General features: G+C 34.7%; 1 protein-coding gene across 3 annotated transcripts in view; it reads left to right on the top strand.

Moving 5' to 3' along the window:
* Nucleotides 1-24,780, top strand: part of LOC136041675 (transcription factor COE1-like) — a 49,370-nt gene that overhangs the window by 6,675 nt on the left and 17,915 nt on the right. For 2 of the 3 annotated variants that reach the window (XM_065726392.1, XM_065726394.1), the window contains exons 2-5: nt 489-611; nt 3,671-3,824; nt 4,891-5,010; nt 9,750-9,892. In XM_065726392.1, coding sequence (XP_065582464.1) covers nt 489-611; nt 3,671-3,824; nt 4,891-5,010; nt 9,750-9,892 — 540 coding nt within the window. The remainder of the gene's footprint in view (nt 1-488; nt 612-3,670; nt 3,825-4,890; nt 5,011-9,749; nt 9,893-24,780) is intronic. The other variant, XM_065726393.1, reaches the window with a different exon arrangement.

Raw genomic sequence — 24,780 nt, 5'->3', positions numbered from 1 at the left:
GAGCCCTCTTACGACATTCTAGGACCACTTTGTTGATACGATGACCCCTGGGAAAAAAAAACAAACAAACACGCACACGTGATTTGTCTTCTGGCAAAAAATACAAAATTCCACATTTTTGTAGATAGGAGCTTGAAACTTACAGTAGGGTTCTCTGATACGCTGAATCTGATGGTGTCATTTTCGTTAAGATTCTACGACTTTTAGGGGGTGTTTCCCCCTATTTTCTTAAATAATGCAAATTTTCTCAGGCTCATAACTTTTGATGGGTAAGACTAAACTTGATGAACTTATTAATTAAAATGCGATTCTTTTGATGTAGCTATTGATATCAAAATTCCATTTCTTAGAGTTTTGTTACTATTGAGCCGAGTCGCTCTTTACTACAGTTCGTTACCACGAACTGTTTGATACTGGATAAACCTTATGAGTACAGTACTTTCATTTTATCTGAATTTCCATAAAAAAAATTCTTAATGGAATTCTAGGGAAGTATCCTGGAATATCTATGGTCAAGAAGGGGGTGACAAGAATACCAGCGATGATGATCAAATCATTGATAAGATTCAAGCAGAATTTATCAACAGTCTTAGAGAAGCTAAGACTGAAAGGTATGCCAGGGTAGAGAAAAATATATGGTTGTGGTGACAAAGCTGTACCCAAATGGATGGGGGAGGGGGAGGTGGAAGCTCATCAAATGTTCTGTTATTTTGGTATTTCAAGTCTTATTGCAGGCAAAAAATGTAGCATGATTATGAAAAAAAAATTGTATTTCAAATTCAATGCTATTTCCCACTCCCAAACAAAGTTTGGTTACGGCTTTGTATATTAATGTATATTTTAGAAGCTTTAGTTTTGGAATCGGTAAATAAATTTACAAACTGCTGGTTTGTTGATAGATGTGCTAATAGTGTTGAAAATTCAAATTTAGCTAATTTGAAAATTTGTAGTGCTGTTTCATTGAGACTTCTTGAAAAATGTTCAAGTTTATACCTGAGGTGCATTTTTTTAGAATTTACCCCAACTCTTCCTTCCTCCTTATCTCTGAATCTTCACTAACTTAGAAAATTTTGTTGGCTGGAGGAGTGGGTGGAAGGTTAGTGTTTCACCTTCTACCTCCATTCTCCTCCTATTTTTAAGGCTTGAAATTTTTCCATAAAAATGGATACTGACTAAAAAGAATGCGTTAGGGTTTGCTGTAAATCCTCGAGCCGTCTTACGGAAGCATGTGATCCAGAAGAAGCAGCATCGAAGCTGAGCCCACCTCGTCTTCACGTGATATTCCAAGTCTTACAAACCGGGAAGGGGTGGAGGTAGGAGTTCGAGATACCTTCTCTCGTTCTAATACCTTAAATAGGCACCGTTCTTAAATTTACTTTTCAATTCGAATCTTTTTTAACTCGTTAGAATCTTTCTAACTCGTTTAATCCTAGTATCTGTCTTGGGGTCTGTTTCTGAAAGTGTCATAGGCGCAGCGCAACAACGATTTTGTGAAAAGCAGCTCATCTACGCGTTTACCATAGACATGCTGAGCCTCTAATTCTAACGGTATTCAGTTGAAGTTACGTCGTATTGATCTGTAGAAATTGCAAATTTTGGACTTACTTATTCTTGATTATTAACGTTACTTTTGAAACACTAGGCTAATGATTTTCTACACTCTTTCATTTTTACCTCCTTTACAAATAAAAGCAACTTGGTAAGATGGGTTGCCCGGCTATGCTAATTCACGGAATTTTCTTCATGGAAGAGTGAAAAATAAAAAGGGGAGTTTTGCATTTTTGGGTTGCTATTCAAAAGCATTTTTTTTTGCAAATTCTTTTTCTTAGGCACCCAAGATGCAACAGAAACAATTTTAAAAAGGTAAATTGTTTTGTGTGAGAGTGTGCTATGAAGATCTAACTTCTTAAAAATTGTGAAACTTTTTGAATTACCATACAATTACTATCAACCAAGGGTATGAAAAATCCCCCCAAAAAAACTCTTTGAAGACTTTTTACGAAATTATTGAGAATTATGCAAAACCTTGATATTTTAGTCTGACAGGGTATTGGCTTCCTGCACAATATTCTTCTATTTAAGTTTTCCGTTTGTCACATAATTCTTCCTAATAGATTTTTCTAATTTTTTTGGCACTTTGTGCTCGAATCGTTATTTTTTTTTATTACCTCCCTTCCGCTCTCCGAAAAGATACATTGCCTAAAGTTTACCGTAAAAAGAATTCTCAAAAGGGAATCAAAATCTTGTACCTCCAAGTAAATTTATTAACTTAAAATGAAACTCAAAGAAGTGGGAAAATTCAGGAGAATTAAAATTCAAAACAAAAACTTGATCTGAGACTCATTATTTGAGCTAACTCTCAATCTGTATTTCTATGTGAGGCCCTTTAGTGTTTGGTTCTTTATATTCTTCCTTCAACGTTTTGATATAACATGCTCTTTCTAAGGCCCGAGACACACTTGACATTTTTTTTTACCGAGCGTTTCTTAGAAGTGTGTAAACACTAAATGTCTTATAGAAAACACTGTAAATATGCAATTATAAAATAAAATCAAGCCACGTTTTTTGTCGTGGGCTAGTTTATACAAAGCGTCTTCTACATCGACTGGAACATGACTGCGTATAGATAATAAGGTCAATCCATAAAGCCAATCTTGACCTGAGGCATTCCTGGCATAAGATTTCATTCTTCTAAAGGTAGGCGAAGAACGCTCGCATGTAGCTGTAGTGACGCAACCATTGCACCGATCTTCAAAAATCGATGTAGAGTGGGGAAAACATCCTAAACACATTTTTTAAAGCACGTTATGAAGTATTTTGGTGCCAGACTCCCCAACTGTATCCACATTCTCCTCCACAAAGCCAACCCAGCTTGCAGGTGTCTGCATCAAGATAACAATTTTTTTTTATTTATCTTTTTTTTATTTATTTTTTTTATCCTCATCACAATAAGATTTTTAGCACACATTATCCTTTCATATTAGTCAAGATCTATAAGAATACAAAATTTCCCAAATTTCTGCGGGGGATATATCCCTGTTATCCCTCCCTTGGGTTCACCCCTGTATGTGTATCACCTGTATCACCCCTTGGGTTCACCCCTGTATATATAATTGATACATTCAGTGAAGCTAAGGTACAAATTCAAATCTTTCGACTTTGCGGAGGAATTCAAAGTTTTCTAGCCCTATGGAAAAAGTTTTTATTTCGGAGTGTTTGCATCCCTGAGGATGCAAAAAATGGTTTCTGGGGATCATTTTAGACAGGGCTCGTTTGCTATCACCTAATATTACAAATATACAAAATAGTATTGCAAGTTATATTTCACTCTGTTCTGATGTAGAAAAAGTTAAAAAAATTGCAGTAGCAGACTCAAAGACAAGATTTTCTGGAAAAAAAAGGGTTGGAAAATATGAATTAGACCAATATCTTGACAGTTCTTGACGAACCCGTCCTGGAAGACTCGTCCTAGTCGAGTGGTTATTGCACTCCATTGCACTTCCTGACTGAAGGGTCATGAAACGAAGATTGGCACCACCAGTAGGGATTATAAAATCCAATGCTGTATTTCTTTACCTCTTTTGCCTGATATTTTTTTGTGGTTTTCCAAACTCCACATTGCTTTCGTAAATGCTTCTTGTATGCTTTTTCATTTATTGTTATCTTTCAGCGTTGGCATTGTGAAGGCACATTTTGAGAAGCAGCCACCGCCAAACTTACGAAAATCCAACTTTTTCCATTTTGTTATAGCACTTTACGACAAAAATGGACATCCGATTGAAGTAGAAAAAACGAACTTTGTGGGCTTTATTGAAGGCAAAAAGGTATGTAACACATTTTTAGAAGTTACAAATTTATGCTATAGCTAGTTAAAAACGATATTCAACCTACTTTAGTTAATACTATTTGTTTTTACACAGCGTTTGACATACGCTGCATAACGCATAATCTCAATAAACTTTTTCTATGCTGGAATTTCTGGCAGGACTAGGATGCATATGCATTGAAGGGTTTTACTCTACCCCCTCTCGAGGCGAGAAAGTTTTACGAATTCCTTAATGATTATCTATATGTTTTCACACAAATGACATGTTATCTGTGCTTTTATTTGTCCCCTTCTTTCCGAAACAATTATCCTTCCAAAATGATTTCATATGCATATGCCTATGAAGGGGGGGGGGTCAGGTTCTATTAAGACCATTTTTGTGTCTAAGAACCTTCATATTAATCCGAAAAAACGCCTAGAGCAGAATTGCAAGGTTTATCTCGAAATAAGGGACCCGAGCCCATTTCTGCCGTATTGTTATTTTTTCCTTTTTTATTGCATTATTAACATGACAACACAGAGAATTTAAGTAATGGCGCAAGTCACAAAGATAATACAATTGGTTTTTCACACATTCAGCTTTGGTGGCTTTGCTAAATGTACCAGGACCAAGAAAACAATCAAGAGGGGGCTAGGGTTTAGAACCCCCACCCCCGAAATGTTTGTCTGATTCCTAAAAAACGTAAAAAAACGAATATAAACAAATTTCTGATGCGTTTTTAATTTTTAAACCCCCCCCCCCCCACCCGAAAAAATTCATGAATACGGCCATGCCAGTGACATATAAGAATTCCTTCGGTGGGGCATAACTGAAAAAATACAAATATAGACAACAAACTAAAAAAAAACAAAAAAAAACTATAGAAAACACCATTATGTGGGAAAAAATAAATTATGTACATTTACAAACTATTATCATCATCAGGGGTGGACTGGCACCGCAAGGAGGCCGCTAAGTTTGACCATGGAGGAGTCTGGGGTCTCTTCCCGAAAAAAAAATTGAAAATTTAACACCCTTAAATCATTTTTTAGGCTATTTTTACTTAAGCAAGATATATTTTTAGGAGGCAGAAAATGAGCAGACGAGTAATGGAATCCATTATCGAGTCCAACTTCTCTACGCAAGCGGAGCTAGAGCAGAACAGGACTTGTACGTCCGTCTCATCGACTCACAGACCAGAACAGTAAGTCGTTCTCTTTCGTTTTATTGTTGTTGTTTTTTAATATTATTTTAGTAATTATTTAGAAAGTCCTAGAAGTTGTGTTGCATAGGAACAAAGAAAACGTAAAGTGAAAGAACTCTGCAATACATATTTAATAAAATTCTGATATTAAATAAAAGCAAAGAATGGGAGGTAAATATAATATTTTAACACTAATTCATTGATATTGTATAGTGATTTCCGTATTTAGTAACAGATGAAATGTTAGGATATAAAAGCTGCCTTGAAAGTGCGTTAACACTATTAGATAGAATTTATTTTAAGGCAAGTGGTAGAGTTAAGAGAATCCTGTCTTCGGAATAAATTCGGATAGAATATTATCCGAGGAAAGGCACTGAAGTCAGCTACCTTTTTGGTTTTTGGGTTTCCTCGAGCAGTTGTAGAGTTGATCTTCCCTAGCCCTATTAAACCTCGCTGTCAACCAAATACAAATTAAATTCGACGCCATTTTGCCAGAAGGTAGGATATGGCAGTCTATAAATTGATTGCTAATTTTGTGATGCTAGTGTGGAGTAATTTTTTTTTATTATTATTTTCTTTTCCTTTCCTAGGTTACTTATCAGGGGCAACGATTATAAAGATCCTGCAACTATATAGAATCGCATCTACATAGTGTCATCACCATGCATTTATTTTTTGGGACATCATCAGGATTTTATACCTTGCAGTTCCTCATTTTAAGGCACCATAGAACACAGATGTCAATTACTGGGATAGAAAGGGAGACAGTTATTCCCCCCTGGATTTGAAATATATATATATATATATATATATATATATATATATATATTTTGGTATTTTCATTAAATTGATGAAAAAAAATGCTCCCCTCCAAAATTTTGAAAATATATTTCTTCTTTTTTTTTATTATTAGCCCCCCGCCCTCCAAGGAAAAAGTACCCCTCTCATAGTTATGTTAGACTTAATCTAAAAGAGGCCATAAAAACAACTTTAATTTTGAACTGCAAGAAACTGTTATTTATTGATTTTTTTTTCATCTGTAAAGCCACCCTTTATTTGGACAACTTTATAGAGACGTAAACTTTTATTCGAGTTCCCTACAGTAAACCTTATCTCGGTAGTATTTCGGATAGCAAACAGTTGCTCTATGTCTCCTAAGAGATTTACTCTTCCCTCTTCTTGAATCATTTATTCGGATTGTCTTCTGCTGATAGAATATCGAATGCAGAGTAAGCCAGATAATGGAGAGAGAGACGATGAATTATAACGAAGATGGAATATTTAGAAGGGTGTTAGTGGATTATTTTGCATTTGGGTCCCATCTGTAATATCAGTTAATGATATGGTCAGTTTAAACCCCTTGGCTTTGAATAATACATCTAGTATTTTATTTGGTTGACACACTAGACTTGCAATCCACTGTTCAGTGAAGCAGGGGTTCAAGTTCTGGAGTCAGATGATCATTTGGTATGAAACAGGGTCTAAGGGCTGTAAGCTCAGTGAGTCGACTCAATCTAATTTTATCTCCTGAGAAATCTAGGGGAAAACACAGGAAGTGTCAGATGATTGCTCGCTGAAGACAAATAGCAATTCGGCCAAAAGAAGAGAATCGGTACCTGCATTGTGCGGAAAATTAGTCTGCATGCGAAAACATAAGTAGCACATTAGATAAATAAATATAGCTATTAATTTTTAAAGGTGACAAAATTAGCACCACTCATAGGAGAGGAGCAATTAATAATATAAGGGTTTGCGGACCATAGATTTATCTTTCAAATAAATAATTAACCTTTTTGTTATGTTCGTTTTGTATTTGGGTTCGAAATACACGGTAATTATATATATATATATATATATATATATATATATATATATATATATATATATATATATATATATATATATATATATATATATGAGAGAAAATTGTTCAAGTATAGTTGACAATTTTCAAGTAAACTACTGTCAACTAGCGTGTGTTCCCCGGGGAGACCCTCCAACAAGGTTGACTCTAGATTGGCATTGTGTAGTGACATACATGCGCGGAGAGGTGTAGCATAAATGGAAGACAGTAACAACGGCAATCAAAGGGGTAAAATTAACCTTGACTTGATGCCCTCTTAATTAGACAATCTGTCTTGGCCTTTTCTACAATTGGCCATGACTTTGACTTTTCCCACAACTATTCCCTTTTTTTAATTCAAAAATCAACGGACTCGGTTGATATATATATATATATATATATATATATATATATATATATATATATATATATATATATATATATATATATATATATATATATATATAATGTTACGACGTTAAAAAATGACTATCGTCATTTTGACTTTTCATTTTTGACTGACGAATTTTGACGAATCATTTTGACTGACGAATTCAGACGATTCGAACTGGAGTTATTAGGAGTTTCAGAAACTCAATTCCCAGGGATAGGAAGCATGAAATTAGGTGATATAGAATTTGTTGCCTCAGGCAGGAAGGATAGGGTACATAGACAGGGAGTAGGGCTCTCCCTGTTATTAATGTTATAAGTAAAGATCATCATCTAGTAGTCTCTTGGGTTAATTTAAAGCTGGAATTTCAGAAGGGTAACTACCTCCCGAGAAGCCATGATGCTGGTGGACTCCAGGATGAGAATTTGAGAGAAACTTCTCAGGAACAGTTGGATACTAAACTTGAAAGTTTAAAATGTAACAATGTGGAAGCTGGTTGGAATAATTTTAGAAAAACAATAGGTGAAGTTGCTGTTGGGATCTTTGGGAAGAAAGTTAAGAGTGCAGCTAAGAATACTAGTGAAAAAGCTTTACGTTTAATAGAGAGGAGAAGGAGTTTGCAAAAGAATTATCTTAGTGATAGATCATATGTAAATAAAAGGAATGTAAAGAAAGTGGAGAAACCATTAAAATATGAACTAGGGAGGTTTGAAGTGGAGGCCATGGATAAAATTGCCGACGGTCTGGAAGATGCTGCTAGACAGCATAATTATAAAATATTGCACGGGTATGTTAATAAATTGAGAGGGAGTAGCCAATCCAGACTTTTTGCAGTTAAAGATGGGAACGGGGCCATAATTAGTCATAAGAAAAGAATTAAAGAGATAGGAGTAGAACAGTTTGAGAATGTACTAAACCAAGATACAGTTGCAGGAAAAGATATAGAGGAAAATGAAAAAGCGTGTGATACCTTGGATGTGAAGGAGGATTTATTTTGTATGGAAGAATTAGCGACAGTACTAAAAGGATTGAAAAAAATAATAAGGCTCCAGATGATGATAATATGGTAAATGAGTTCCTTAAATATGGCTAGAAATAAGTTACTGAAGATTATGAATATGGTTCTTGAATAAGGGAAGTACCAAACGATTTTAGGAAAACCTTAATTAAATCACTCTATAAAAAGGTGATAAGACTGAGTGTTGTAATTATCGAGGCATTAGTCTTGTCTTTCTAGGTAGCAAATTACTTAGTAATATGATACTTTTTAGACTGAGAGATGCTGTAGACAAAGTTTTAAGAGAAGAACAGTGCGGTTTTAGAAAAAATAGAGGATTTGTTGACCAAATTTTCACTCTTGGGTTAATAATTGAGAAGTGCGTTTGTTGTCAATCAAGTATTATAGATTATGAGCAAGCGTTCGGTTCTGTTAATAGAAGAGCTTTAGCAAAGGTCCTATCCTTGTATGATATACCAGACAAATGCATTAAAGTGCTTGGTGCTATGTACGAGAATAATACTGCTGCGGCTAAGTTGGGGAATGAGCATAGCAGCTGGTTTTGTATTAAATCAGGAGTTAAGCAGGGTTGTGTTCTATCCCCTTTTATATGGGTCATGTTGATGGAATTTGTCTTAAGGAGCAAAGGAAAGGCAATGGGAGACCACGGAATCAAATGGGGAGGAAAAACTTTCCTGGACCTAGATTATGCTGATTATTTAAGCGTCCTAGATGAAATTTTGAGCAAAATGAATGACATTTTAGAAGGTTTGGGAGTTCAGGGTGCTAGAACAGGTTTGAAAATTAATGTTAAGAAGACTAAGTCACTAAGGCTAGGAATAAGTAAAGATGAAAAGGTGACGCTGGGTAGTGAAATGATTAATCAGGTGGGCAGCTTCACTTACCTTGGTAGTATTATTAGTAAAGACGGTAGGAGCAGTGTAGATCTTAAAAGTAGAATAGCCAAGGCTCACGGTGTTTATTTACAGTTTAAAAAAGTTTGAAAGAATAAGAAGATAAGTCTGCAAACCAAGATATACGTTCTATGTTCCAAGTTATATGTTCTTACATAACTGCCCTTATTTGTATTTTTTATCTTGTCAGTCTTTCGTTGTTTTGGTTTTGCGCGTATTTGTCAGAATTTATTTGTTACTTTCCCTTTTGTTTCTATATGACTCCATCAGCTTTTTAAATACATTTATGATGGGCAATAACTATATATATATATATATATATATATATATATATATATATATATATATATATATATATATATATATCCCTAAAGAGAAGAATGTAAAACTCATGTAGCGTAATACTCATGCTAGCAAAAATTATATTCATTCAAAATCAGTCAATGTTTTCTTAATTTTTCTAACTACTGAGAACAGGTTTTTAAACTATTTAGGGAAAACTAATTTTTATTTTTATTGAAACTGAATTGGATTAGGTCACTTTTTCTTATTTCGGATATAAATAGGGAATAATAGTAAATGTTTTTCTTCAAGGCAATAGTGTACGAAGGTACAGACAAAAATCCAGAAATGCGTCGAGTTCTTCTTACACATGAAGTTATGTGCACTCGATGTTGCGAGAAGAAAAGTTGTGGAAATCGGAATGAAACTCCTTCGGATCCTGTGATTATTGACAGGTGAGTTTATTTTCCATTTATTATAGTCACACCCGAGGATAAAGCAAATCACGTACGACTTTCCCGTGTGTTGGTGAGTTGGGCAATGTTAAAAGATCAAGTGTAACTTTTGTGATTACTAATCAGAGTGGAACTGACTAGTTTGCTTTTGTCCCACAAGTGTAACGATCCTATTAGTAGAAAATATGTGTCCATCATAAGTCTTGAGTTGACTATCAACAGATGTGGCTATAGCGCGGTTCTAGCATATGTTAGAAGTACATTTGGGTAAAAGGTAGAGATGTTTATCCTTGAGCATACTAAGGTGCCATTTTAGCTTTATTTTTATTTTTATAACACAAAAGAATGTACATTTGTATGGAACCTAGACCTAAGTCTTACAATTTTCTATGGTTAGACCTGTTTCTAGGCATCGTGATATTTTTTCTCACTCAACACCTCTGTTTTTAAAGCAGATTTATTTATAGTTGGTAGCTGCCCATGTGATGCTTTTTTTACATTTACGATAAAAGATGGTATTTTTAGTCCAAATCCATCAGAATCTTATGATTGGCTCTGTTAAACCGCTATGGAAATCTGAGCTAACATTGACTAGATACATGTTTCAGAAATTCTACTACTTTCGGCTTCTTTTCAGACCGAAGACCTATATAAATGATAGCATATGTTATGTGAATGCTCCTCCTTCACCGTATTTGGACGAGGAGTGGAGTTCAGAAAACCCGATTTCTACCCAATTTCTAGAAACAATTTGCTGTTGTTGCCATTTTTTTCTTCAGGGGAGATATTGTCATTAGTACACTAGCAGATCCAGGGGAGCCTGGTGGGCCCTGGGCCCCCAAGTTCTTTTTCTGGCGCCCCTTTGTCCCTTTTTTTCTTTTGTCACTCCCTTTCTAGAATAAATTTGTCAATTTGTTCAGTTATCGGCACCTTTGTCACATAGGGCCACCCCAGATTTTTTTCATTGGTGCCCTTGTCACATTGCCCCCACCCCCAAGATTTTGCTCAAGATCTGCCCCTGCATTGGTGGCACCACTTCACATACTTTTTTGTGTGTACATACTTTTTTTGATGGGCTAATGTTTGTGCATTCTTGTTGGTCAATTAAACCTAGTTTAAAACCCTAAATCCTGAAAAAACATTCCTGGTAATTGTAGATTCTACGCAAATGTACAACCCAAAACATTGGGCAGAATGGGAGGAGCTGCGCTATAGGTACAAAAGATGTTAGGGTACTTTCTCTCAAAATGACCCTTGGATTGTGCTGGGATTGTCAGTCTTTGTGCTCATTATACCTTTGCAAATATTAGTATAGTCGACAATTATTGAAAATTAAAAAAAGGAAAAAGGGGCCAATATGAAGCTATCTATACTTCAAATGTCAGGTTTGATCATATCATTGCAAACCTTTTTAACCTTAATTCTGAAAGTTTAATTGTTAAACAATCATTAACATATTTTATCCTTTCCTATTGAATATAATTATACTAATAAGGCATAGATTTAACTGATTCTAAGAATGAGTGTAATGAGAAACAACTTGATCTAGTTTTTCGAATAGATTTTTGGTTTGGTTTTTGCATCCGATAATTTGGGTTCGACATGTAGATGTGTCTCGCTCTTGATTTGTCTACCACTAGTAACAACCTGAAAGGTATTAATTTTCCAAATAGACTGTGAAATTGCCCACTTTGCATTATTTTTGGGGGTTGGGTTGTGATACTTTCTTTTTAGGTACAATGATTTGGTGAATCCAAAAACGGCTTTAGGGGGATAGAGAGGGCACTTGCCCCTGGCGCAGAAATGCTAGGGGCAAAACATTTCATACAAACAATCTAACGGTTGTGATCATGGGCGTACGGAAGGAGAACAGGTGCCCCCCCCCCCCCCAAAAAAAAAACAAAAATAAATTTACACTAAATATGGCTAAAAAAGCAGATTTTAGAAAAAGCAGTTGAAAAAAGGTAGATGGTTGGGAAAGCTGGAAATAAACAGCTGGTTACAGCAAAAATAAGCAACCCATAATGTCTTGAAAAGATTTAGCTCCAATCCAAGAAGATTAATGCTGAAACTTATTGATGATTTATGATTTTTGGTGATTACTCATTAATAAAGATTTCATAGGTATGATATTACTTCCTGGCAATGGTTTTCTCAACTGCCAATATAATTTCAGCCCCCCGCCCTTCATCACAGAGCCGGCTACCCCCCTCCCTAGAGAAGAAGCTCCGTATGCCCCATGGTCGTAATTGTTTTGTAATTTTGTTTTTAATTGAATTAATTAGAGGGAGCTGTTGGCCATTTTGTACTAATAAATGAAAACCTTGTTAAAACTTGACGTAAAAATTTCTGTTAGACAAGGGGAGAGGTGCTAATCAAGATTTCGTCCTGGGCACAGCAGAAGCCATAACCGCCACTTTACGAATCTAAGGAGAGATTTGCTGAGTCGTGGAAATGATGGCCTCCTACTGGAGAACCTTTAATTGACATCTCTTAGATGGTTCAAGGCGTTTATCCTTCCAGTGTTTACCCCCCTCCTGGGGAAAATATCCCATAAAGTATTTTCCCATCATTAATATTTAAGGTTTTCAAGAAAGGATGGTCGTATATCAAACTTCGGATGCGGTACATTTAATGGGAAATCAGAAGTCCTGGTGCACAAATAGTCAAAAGTGATAGGAGGGTGACTGGCCCCATAAAGAGCAAGGCGTTGAGGAGGAGACAGCCCCTTTCATGTACTGACTAATTTCTGTTCGTTTTAAGTTTTAATGTTGCTTCTTACTTTCAGGTAAAAACAAAATATTTAATTTTTAATCGTTAATCAAATAATAAAAAAAATACAGATAACTGTTTGATAAATTGTTTTTATAACTGTTTGATAAAAATTTAATTACCTTATGTTAAAATTCAATGTCATAGTCATAGCTCTTCACTTCACTTTTGACTAAAATCAGGGGACAACCACATTTGAACCGGTGACCTCTCCATCTACAACACATTTCAATAACCTATACTATATGTACATAACATGGGCAAATTTCATATTTACACCCCTTTCTAGTATATTAAGGGGGTTGGCCTTTTCCCAGCACCTCGCTTTTCACACTAGTTATTTAATACTTGGAAAAAATCTTCTCATGTTCGAACTAAGCGACTCCTGTGTTTCAGGAGTCGCTCTTAATGAATCGGGACAAAATTCAGACATTAGTGTCAAGATCCAGGTATTGAGTAGGGGGTAGCCCCCTTCATATACATACCAATTTCTGTTCGTTTTAAGGTTTAATGTCTCCCTTGCCTTCAGTTGAAAAAAACTTGTTTATTTTGATTTATTTTAAATAAAAATGAGAAATCTAGCTCTATCTCCACGTAAAATGCCCCCCCCCAACAGTAAGATCTTCTAGACAATTCAATCCCAGTTAAAATTTACCCCGTATAATTACCCTTAACATCTCCACAAGTAAAATTGAGCCGGCAAAGAGAAAGTAAGGCAAATAAAAATAATGTTTTATAGGAACTATGGCATATGCCCCCAGTGTAAAATTCCCCCTGAAAATTTCAGGCCCCGGAAACTTCCTTACCCATAGAAAATCCCTCCAACAGAGTTCACGACCCTTCCCCACCTTAAAAAAGTATGCAAACTTCCCAATAACAAATAGTATATATAAACAATGTGCAAACGTTATAACTTAACTACCTTCTTCCAGGGGTTGTGGGGGTTATATTATCACCAAAGGCACAGTTTTAAGACCTTTCAACTAAGCCAAATAGAATGGCTACCTCAAATTTTGATCAGATGAATTTTTAAAAAAAGGGGCATGGGAGGGGCCAAGCTGCCCTCCAATCTTTATAGTCACTTAAAAAAGGCACTAGAACTTGTAACTATCGTTCAAATGATCCCTCTCCAGTGTTATAGGACTATTGGTTCGATACGTTCACCCCTGGAAAAATTAAACACATAAATACGCATCTGTGATCTTCCATCTGGTAAAAATTACTAAAGTCCCCATTTTTAAGATAGGAGCTTGAGAACTCTACTGTTGGGTTCTTGGATACGCTGAATGTGGTGGTGCAGTTTTAGTTACGGTTCTTTTACTCTTAGGGGATATTCCCCCATTTCCGAAATTCAGGCAAATTTTCTCAAGCTCGTAGCATTTGATGGGTAACACTAAAGTGAATTAATCTTATATATTTGGAATCAGCATAATAAGCCGATTCCTTTGATATCACCAGTCAATTGATACAGAAATTCCCTTTTTTAGAGTTTTGGCCTCTATTGAGCCGCGTCTCTTCTTATTTAAAGTTTGTTACCACGAACTATTTGATAAAAAAAAGTATCAATTTTCAGCTTTATCCATTTTATTTTATATTTTATTTCATTATATATTTATTATCCATTTTATATTTCATTTTTTTTATTTTATTATCCATTTCAGATTTATCCATTTTCAGCTTTGCTAAATTATCTTGGAATTACCGAAATGACAAATTACCGAAATGACAATTTTTTTCTCAATAGACATTTTTTTTTTTAGAAAATTGTTTTTAGACTTTGGTTTCCATGCGATATTTCGAACCTTCTTAGTCCCTTTAAGTGCTTAAACCATAATTCCCTCAAAAAACATTTTTGACGTAAAAAAGAGCATAAAAAACAGTGTAAAGTGATGTGTTCTTCTCATTCTAGCTAATTTGTGTTGAAAACTGCACACTTACCAGAAGTGTCACCCCTTTGTCGGTAGGTTAGGCAAGTAAAAAAAACACCACTCTCCGCAATCTTGATTAATGTGGAATGCTTAAAGTTTACGGCCACTTAACAACTAAGGCTAACATAACTAACACGTAACACTAGTGCTTAGCCTATAACATAGAAATCGTAGCAGTTTTGTGCGACACTTTCTGGCTTTTCATGGAAAAGTGCGGTGTTCTTTGTCGTACGTAGGCCTACTAGAGTAAGACAATGACCGAAAAAATGCGACAGAAGTGCAACAATTGGCAACCCCGAAGGCAAGGGACAGAATGGATAGGAAATATATAATTTGGGCTATATATTTGCACACAAGGGAATGAGGGGGGGGGGTAAAGTATTTGAACTGTTTGAAGTCAGAAAACAATTCTAAGTTCATAATATACAGACTAATTGTACCTAGCACACTTTGCATGCAGACCGCTATATTTTACCCCCCCCCCCCTCTATTGTGCAAATATATGGCTTAAATTTGTCTCTAAAGTAACAAAAAACCTAACGAAGAATCTGGTTTGTTCTCAAATTTTGTACATCGCAAACTTGAGTGAGTGGCGCATAATGCTCACGTACTAGAATTTTTCACGGAGAGAGAGCCAGATTTCCCGATATTATTTAAAAACGATCAAAAATTAAATTAAAAAAACTAGTTTTTTCAATTGAAAGTAAGAAAGAACATCTAAATTTAAAACGAACAGAAATTGTTACGTATATGACAGGAGCTGCCTCCTCCTCAAGACCTCACTCGTCACGCAATTTTTTTTGAATATTAAAACAAAGATTATTCTTCTGATTAAACAGCCATTGTGCTTCAGGAATCGTTCATAAAGAGTTAGGACAAAAAGTCAAAACCTTAGTGTAAAGAGCAAGGTCTTGTGGAAGGGGAAACTCCTTTCATATACTTAATAATTTCTGTTTGCTTTTAGTTTCGATGTTGCTCCTTACTTTCAGTTGAAAAAAACTTGTTTAAATTAATTTCCGATCGTTTTTAAATAATACCGGGAGATCCAGCTCTCTCTCTCTCCATGAAAAATTCCGGTACTTGTGTATTATACACAATTCACTTAACTTTACGATGTGTAAAACGCTAGTTCTTGGGTTTAACACAGCGCAAACTTGAGAGATTGGCGTATAATACACAAGTACCAAAATTCCTTCCCCCATACGGAAAAAAACTCAAACAAAATTATTAAATTTGGAAAGCCTTATTTTCGGTGGAGGGGGGGGGGGTATTTTCCGGGGTGGGGAATTTTTCAGGAATTTGAAGTACACGTATAAAATTATGGGGAAAACCAGTGGAACAAAATTTCTCTTTGCAGTGGAAATAATCTTAGGGTTTTTGGGGGTCCACTTTTCCTCATTCCCTCTTGTGCAAACGTGCCAAAACTAGGCGCAGTAGATTGAATAAATTTGAATTAAATCTAAAAAGTTTCGTATTCCTTTTAGGAAATTTGAAGTCCCCTTACTCCACCCTTTTTCCCCCAAATAGTATCTGAGAATCTCAACTCCATCCTCCAAGTCTCTCTTGAGGTATTGAAATTTTCACTTAATTATTAGGTCTAATTACCCCCACCCCGTCCCTCCAGAATTTTCACCGCATTAGTTTTAATCTAATTTTAGACACCAATATTTTATCTGAGCAGTATTTATAAGCTCAATCTTTGCTAATTTTTGCTCTTTAAATCCTCTTGTTATGTATCATAGACAGACTGAAGTGTGATGTAGGACTGCAAGCTTCCGGTCCGGAACCCAATAGCTTTATAATTCAGTTGTATTTTTCACCCCTTGTTATCGGCCAATTAAATCACAAAAATTTCCAGACCATTGGAACAAATTATATCACCCCATAACTTTTCTAGAGAAGGTTTGCCACTAATTATACAAAATTCCGCAAGAGTAGTTCCCAAACATAAAACTGTCAACAATACCCACACACCTTGGTAGCAAAACTTTGGGGGGCTGGTTCACAAGATGTCGTGTGGCGCTTCTCACAATAAATTCTAAGACGGTGTCAATAAATGTAGGAGAATAAGCGTATTGTCCCCTCTTTGAAGCAACAGTGATAGCTATGAGGACAAGACATCCTTTTCGTGACTTAGCACCAAGGACACAATCCCTCGGGTAAGGTCGTTTACAATACCAGAATAGGCACGTACTTAGGAGGGTCCAGACCTTCCAAACCTAGACCTCTAATTATTTCTATACTAAAAACAAAGCTTACAGGATTAGGACATTTAAAAACAAACACAAATACTGATTTGAGAATCAGTCATTTTTTAACCCGCACCCCAAGCACAATATTTCACCTCTTCCCCTTTTCATATGGCTGTCTGAAAGTTTCAACAGGATCCTAGTCGCCAGGCAAAACAAGATACACTTGCCAAAACCATAAATTTGGAGATGCTCATTTACGAAGAACCCCCCCCCCCCCAGTCTTTAACATGTTTCTTATCCATTTAAAGGGGCATTTTTTTTCTTGTCCAAAAATGGGACTTTCACTCCAAAAGAATGTATTCCCGATATTCGAACCTTTTACCGAAGGGAAAGTGTGGGGCTGAAATCCACAACCCTATGATTAAAAGTCTTGTCGATTTTTTTAACATCAATTTTTTTTATAAATCCAATTTTTTTAATTCACGTTAAGTTTACTGTTAAATCTCTCTCTATATATATCAATAATATAAAATTATATTACAACTAGTTCCTTTATTTTGTCTATTTGTAATATGTTTTGCTGATACGTTTTTTAGATCCTGAATCCAAAAATGAAATCAGCTTTTTTTCAGCTATACCTTTTCAAGTATAGCACTATCATCCACAATAATGAGCTGGTGGTGTTTTTGAAATTAATTGTTTGATTATTTTCACATTTCTTGAAAATTTGAGCTCCTAACCAAAATTAACGTCGCATTTGAATCCACCTCATTAAATACATATAAAACAAGCACCAAACACCGTGGCATCGATACTACTGTTGCCTAATCTGCCTCTTAATCGATTTTTTGGTGTGTGCTTATCCCCCCTCCCTTAAAGAATCATCAAACTTAAATGTTATATTTTTAACTTCTTTAAAGAAAGTAACTCTTATTATAGTAAGCACAGTAACATTGACTTAGAAAAAAGTAATATAGCTCCGAGACAATAACTTTTCGTCCTGCCGATTCATACGTACATAATGGATGGCTTAGGAAAGGGGGGTTTTTTAACCGTAAGTTACATGCCTTAAAGGCCCTTATAGAGCTGAAACACATCATAAGTAACCTAAGTAGTATTTGATTTTCGCCAGAGCTGGTATTTCATGGTTTCTTAGGTCGTTATTACAAATATGAGGGTAATATTGCAACATAGAAGTATAAAATCAAAACACATTAGTACACATTTTACAAATAGTGTTAGATTTTCACCCAAGTTGTTACTTGAGAATTTCTAAAATTATTAATACCAAATCTGTTTCTTATCACAAATATAAAAGTCCAAAATACCACAACAAATCTAAGGCATAACAAAACCTTTATGTGCTTTTTGACAAATTATCTTAAAAAACCTAGAAGTAGTGGAAAATAACGCGTGTGTATTCAAATTTCGATTAAATTTGAATTGAAATCCAATATTTTAAGTTCTGGGCAAGAAATATCACAAATATTCTTCCAAAATATTAGAGGGTAGTTGGGAATGGAACACAAATTCCTAGAAAAAAAGTGTTATTTTTTGAAAAGAACCTAAAATGAGCGGAAATAGTCATTTCACAAGGGAAGCTTGCAGACAGCAAAAAAAGATTTCTAGGTAGATTTTCAGAAAATATTTCTACGAAAATTTTTCATCAATGTCTAGGTTAAATTGTTTTCGGCCAATCGAATTGTTATTTTTTTTAATAAGCAGTTCTGATTGGTCCAGAGATGTGGTCTAGATGCTAATGTCTAGCTAGACATATGTGAGGATGGGCCTTAACAAGACGATACTGCTGTCTTTGCTTTTAACAGAAACGGAATTAAAACGAAAAATAGTAACAAAAACATGTGTCGTCTCAAAATAATAACACTAAATTCAATGTCACAGATCTATTCGTTTAAAAAATTGATAGTTTTATTTTTCTGAATACCAGGTTAGTATTCTGTTTTTTCCTTCTATTTTTTTCTTTTTTTTAGTTAGCATTAAAAAACTGTTCAACTGTGTAAAATTCTCATTAGATAACAAATGGTATCAAACCTATAGGAGAATTTAAGGGGGTGACGGATGAACTCTTATTTTGGTATTGTCTGTTCATGTCACGGTTACTTTATTAAACCCCGGTTGTTTTTTTTTTAAGTGTGACTTGCCATATCACTTTCTGCTCTTGTCGGGTTTTGATATTGTTCATGTTTAAAATTTTAAAATAGTTTTTAAAATGTTTTAAATTATAAATTTACAAAGGAGGTAAAAGTGTTTTAGACATTGGCACAAAACCTGTTCAAATATAAATAGTTTTCATTTAAGCACAATAAAAACACATAGGCATTAGGAGGATTTAAGAAGGTGATATGGTGACGCTTTTCGGTAGTGTTTATTCATTTCAGGCTTCGAAAGTTCTTCATAGTACTAAGTGTAGTTTCAAGTTTGACTTTATATTTGACTTTCTTCAGTTCCTTATAGCACTCCTTGCTTTTATTAAAAAGTCCGTTTTCGAAAGATGTTTTCATTGAGTTATTTATGAAAAATGTAAAAGTTTTCCCAAGTTTGAAAATTTTCCTGCGACATTTTCATTTCTAGTCTCTACTTACCCGGTCGATAGTCCGCAAGCCCATGGGACAGTAAAGCGCAGATACAGTGCGCTGTTTGACTGAAAATTTTCTTAGAAATTAAATTCTAAGGAGAAGGACTAACATTCTAGTGAGATGAAAATTTCCACTGTGAAAACTTCACTATGTTATAAGGATTAAGCTGGAAGTTGATCTTCTTCGCATATACTTAAGCCTGGCACTGGATTAATATTAAAATATATTAATATATTTTAAAATCATCTTCAGTTTTAAGATTTTTTTAGTATCAGATTTCCTATTTCCTTAAGTTGTGGTATCAAATAAATCGGAAAATAATATTAAAAGATTATGCCGTTCTAGCACCGTTTTAATAAATAATAAATCAAACTCGTGTATCTTCACTAATTTTAAACTATGTTGACAAATTAATAATATATATTAAAATATTGACTTTATTCCTTGTATTTAATGTTTCAAGGGAAATACATTTTCAAAATAAATATTCTGAAATCCCAACTGAATTCGAGTCATCAGAGTAGCATACCATCAACAGGTATTGGACGTATTTTTTTATTTTTTCCTTGTATTTAATTTTTCAAGGAAAATAAATTTTAAAAATAAATATTCTGAAATCCCAACTGAATTCGAGTCATCAGAATAACATACCATTAATAGGTTTTGGACGTGTCTTTTAAGTACTCGACTTCGCAATGTCACAAGAAATGATTCCTCTGTTGAGAAATTTAGGGTTTATATGCTAGCTTGACCACCAATTTGGTCCATAGGTTGTTCTGACTTATAATCAAGTTAAATTTTAACAGCATCTAGCATAAAAAAAAAATATGTTCATAATAAATTTAGTTTTTCTAAGACCATGGGATAAATGACAAGTCTACCAACCGTAGCATATTTTGTCCACATTAGTAGGTCAGTGTTAAAATAACATGTTACTGGCATAAGATATTTAAACATACATTCCACTTTTCTGATTATCCTGAGATCACAGCTGAATTCAATTATCACATAATATTACATCAATAGATATTGGTTATAAGTTTACGTAAACTTCGTCTGGAAGAAGTTAATTCCTCTTTTTTGGGTTATTTCATTCTACCCATGTTTTATAACTGATGTGACCCGTATGCTAAAATTGAATTATGGTCAACACTAGCATTCATTGTATAGAATTTGACCGACAAAATGATTTTATTTCTTAAGACCGTCGTGACAGCTCACATTTTAGCTGAGCAAGACACATTCTTTTTGTTGCTTCAAGTCAAAAGCTCGTGTCGGATATGTTGGCTCAAAAGTAATATGTCAAATTTTTGCAAAAGTTGAAATTGAGAGTTGAAAGTTAAGAACCCCGGCCTTCCATAGAAAAAACAAGGTCTATCGCGTTCAACATAAAATCTGTTTTGTCGCGTTTTAGATGCTCAACAAAATCCTGTTTTGACAAGATAAAATGTTTTCAATAACAGTAGAGGGTAACGGGCTGCAAGTTTTGAGGTTTCTTAAACTCCTGATGAATTTATGCTGAGTAACATATTGTCTCTGGAATTACTTAAGCCCAGCTATTGGTAACAGACAGTGGCTTAGTTCAGGCTTGTGCGTAAGAATATATTTACGTGGAGGGGCAAAGTTTTCACAACAGTAAAGCAGAAAAAATACGAAAATCGTTCGAGATTGCGGAAGAATCGCAGCCTTTTGTAGATGAACGACTTTGAAGGGTTAATTTGGAATTTTATCAGGGCTGATGTAAAGTTCTGTTTCCTACAGTGAAAAGTTCCATTTGGGCTCATTTGCGTAGTTCTGCATTCTTAACTTAATTAATGCTATATTTTTTTTTATTCTGCCTACTGACTGTAACAGCCACAAGGCAGTTGATAAGCCCATTCTTAACAGCAAAATAACGACAGTCGCAAATATCAAATAGGAAGCGTCGTCTTAGAAAGCTAGTCTTAGAAAGAAAGAAAGCTAGAATAGAAAGCTAGTCTTAGACAGACTAGTGAAAATTATCGTGGATATCGACTGGAAAGCCTGGATACCCACATGGAAAGTTATATGACAATTGATTACGCTCCCACTAATATAGTCAGATTATCTCAATAAACTGATACTAATAATTACATCTCAGCTGTGATTCTAAAAGATTTCACCATTTATTTCATAGTTATTGATTTTAAAAATAAACAAAACCGAAATTTAGGCTTTTTAATGCCATAAATGTAGTAATGGATTCGGCACTAAAAACTTCTATTCTCTACCAGAGGCCTAGATTTACTTTCCAAGCTTGGCCAATTCTTTTCTTTTCGAATATCGGTCCGGCAGCTTTTTATTTTACTGGAGAATATCGGACGGCGAGGCCAGCTGGTTTTACACCGGTTTTACACCAGCTTGGGAATAATATTTTGTAATTGTGGAATATAAGTTATGGAAAGTTGATTTAAGTGGCCCCTATTCTTAGTAGTAAAAATTTAAAATAATATTGCTAGCAAGTTTGCCACTTCAAGCACAAAGATTTTTCTATGTATATTTAAAAAGAATGGGAAAATAAATATGCAATTTTTTCACAGTGGCGAAATAAATAAAATTAAAATTAACATGAAACATCAAAAGGAATTGGTGTTTCGAGAGGGTTCTCAGAGTCCTTTCTAAGCTTTAGGAAAGAAAATAACAAAAAGATAGAGTACGAAAAACAACGTAAAACTCCGCTTTTTGCTTAAAGAATATGGTGAAAATAAGAAAAATAATCGCGAGGTCTATTTAAAAAAGGTCTCTTTCCTGGTAAGGTAAAATAATTTGCTATATTTGGCTCACTGTTCAAGTTAAACTTACTTGCTTTATTAATGAATATGACTGAAAATTTATGCATAAAACTATAGATGCGTAGTATTTACTGACCGTACAACTGATTTATCATTATGACCTTAAGGAGGAGATTTCGTTGGTCTCCTCATGTTCTTATGTGATTTTTTCTGCAACGGTACGTAAAACGGCGACTTAAACCTGGGGTTGAAAAGTCCCTTTACCTTGAACATGGAGAAAAAAGAATCACGGCTTTATATAACAGGAAATAAAAATAAGGCACATAATTTCTGACTCTGTGACAGTTCCTGCTTAAGAAGTATAAGTAAAGTGTGACTCGTGCGAATAATAACTGAAACTCTAAAAAACGGATGCTTGGAAATATTATACACATAAATAAGAACAATTTCACCTCCTGCTAACTCAAAATATGTAATATTTGAATAGATTTAAAGGTGCACATCAAAACCTATTAGCATCAGTAAATTTGCATAATTTATGACAAAAGAGGGGAATACCCTCCAAAAGTGACCTTGATAAAAATTACACCATCTCATTCTGGGTCGGGAAAACCACCTCACAGAACTTCCACGACTTTTACCGCAAAATTTAAGTTACTGTAATTTTTTTTTTTTTGTCTCGCAGGCGTGTCTTTTTTTCTTTTTTTTACAAGGGATGATCGGTTTTTAAAAGTAGAAAGTGATGGTAGGGCAGTAAGACCCTTTTACGCGATCTGTTGGCCCTCTTGACCAAACTTGGCATCACATCAACATTTAAAGGTAACCATTATAATAAGAAAGGTCAAAATTTAACAAAAACATGACTCAAAGGGTAACGCCACAAATGAAGCCCCAAGGACAGGGACCACAAGTTTTGAACGGTTGCGCATTTTATATAAAAAGATTTGTAAATAAAACATTCGAAGAAACATTACTGACTTGAAGATCTTCCGCTTATTTTGATCAAAACTATTTTAGGTTTTGAAAGACATTTGGGGGAGGGACTAACATAGACCTAGGCAAATGACCTGAAACCGTTTTGGATCTCCATGGACCTTACTTTTTTGTGTACAAATGAAAAAATTATGCCAAAGACACACTCATAGCCTAATGGCTAATGGATAAACTTCAGAAAAATTGCAGTCAGATTTCAACATTTTGAACAAACACTGAGAGCAGATGCACGGACGGACGGACTCTAGATACGACGGATTCTAGGTCCAACTCTTCCCTGTGCTCTCCTAAAACGACGATCGAAGGGATATTCAGATTGAATTGATGGCCATAGAGTATTGGTAGCGGACTCCGTCAAACCGAAATTGTGAATTCTAGTGATTTTTTTATGAGTTCGGAGATTTTTTCCTTGCCTCTTTGACTAAGGATACCTTCAGGACGAAACCTTATGTGATATTAAAAGCGAAAATAGTCGTTCCATCAGAAACAATAAAATGCATTTAAAAATATAAATCAGGAAGGCAACTTTATGACACGTCCTCAATCTGATATTACAAATAAACATAAATTAAATAAAACAACATTTTTTCTGGCAAAAGTAAAAAAGCGAGACTAAAAATTAAAACGAGCCAAAATTATCTGACATTATGTGAGAAGGGCCACAATCTCAATCCCTTATTCTTTATGGTAAAGCTTCACTTTTTTCTACAACTTTTTTGAGAACGACTTTTCTAACAGAGGAGCATTGTCAACAAGGTTCTTATTTAAACACATTTTTTTTATTTATTTAATTGATTTTAATTGTTATATTTCCTTTAAGCCATAAAATTTTAAGTTCATATATTTTCCAAGGCAATCGGTAAATAAATGCTTGCAATAGAAAACTGGCTATATTTTTGGCATACTTTGTATACAGCTCTGTTCATATACAGCTCTGTGTACAGCTCTGTACACAGCTCTTTGTATACAGCTCTGTTCATATACAGCTCATTTCTGTTCATGTCAAACAGTTCGTGGTAACGAACTGTAGTAAGGAGCGACCCGGTTGATTAAAATTGATTAAAAACAAATGACGGCTCTTTTGCTAAATGACATGATGAAAAATTATACAATATACTGCTAAGTAAACGAACAAAAAGGTTTGTTTTCCCCAAATAACTGAGTTGTTTGGTTATATTTACCCAGCCATTCAAACCAAACCTTTGCTAAAATTATACTGATATTGATGAGTTGCCCCAAAAAAGGAAATAGTAACGATTCCATTGTACATAATGGTACCCCTTGTTATACCTCATTACAATGTGATATCATATTTCTTGTGGTGGGGGAAGCAGAATGTCTACATTTAAAAGGCAAATAAAAATCAAAAGAATTAGGGACCTGTCCAGCTTTTCCGTAAACCACCTGCCTTATGTTGGAGCAGAATTTGGCAATAAAAGAGCGACTGCCGGCTTGTTGAGACACGTGTCTATGATAAGTAGCAAAAAGTAGTAGAAATAATAGAGGTTTCTGGAATAATATTCAAATATTTCTCGGGCTCTTTTTTTATTATTAATCTTTAATGATAATACGGATGAAGCAAAGATTTTTTTAATTTAATGTTTTATATTTTTACTGTCATTTTAGAGTCAGTTTTCAGACAAACCCTAATATATA

The sequence above is a fragment of the Artemia franciscana genome, unplaced genomic scaffold, assembly GCF_032884065.1.
Source record: "Artemia franciscana unplaced genomic scaffold, ASM3288406v1 PGA_scaffold_32, whole genome shotgun sequence".
Classification (NCBI taxonomy): Eukaryota; Metazoa; Arthropoda; class Branchiopoda; order Anostraca; family Artemiidae; genus Artemia; species Artemia franciscana.
This window is presented reverse-complemented; position numbering and strand designations above follow the sequence as displayed.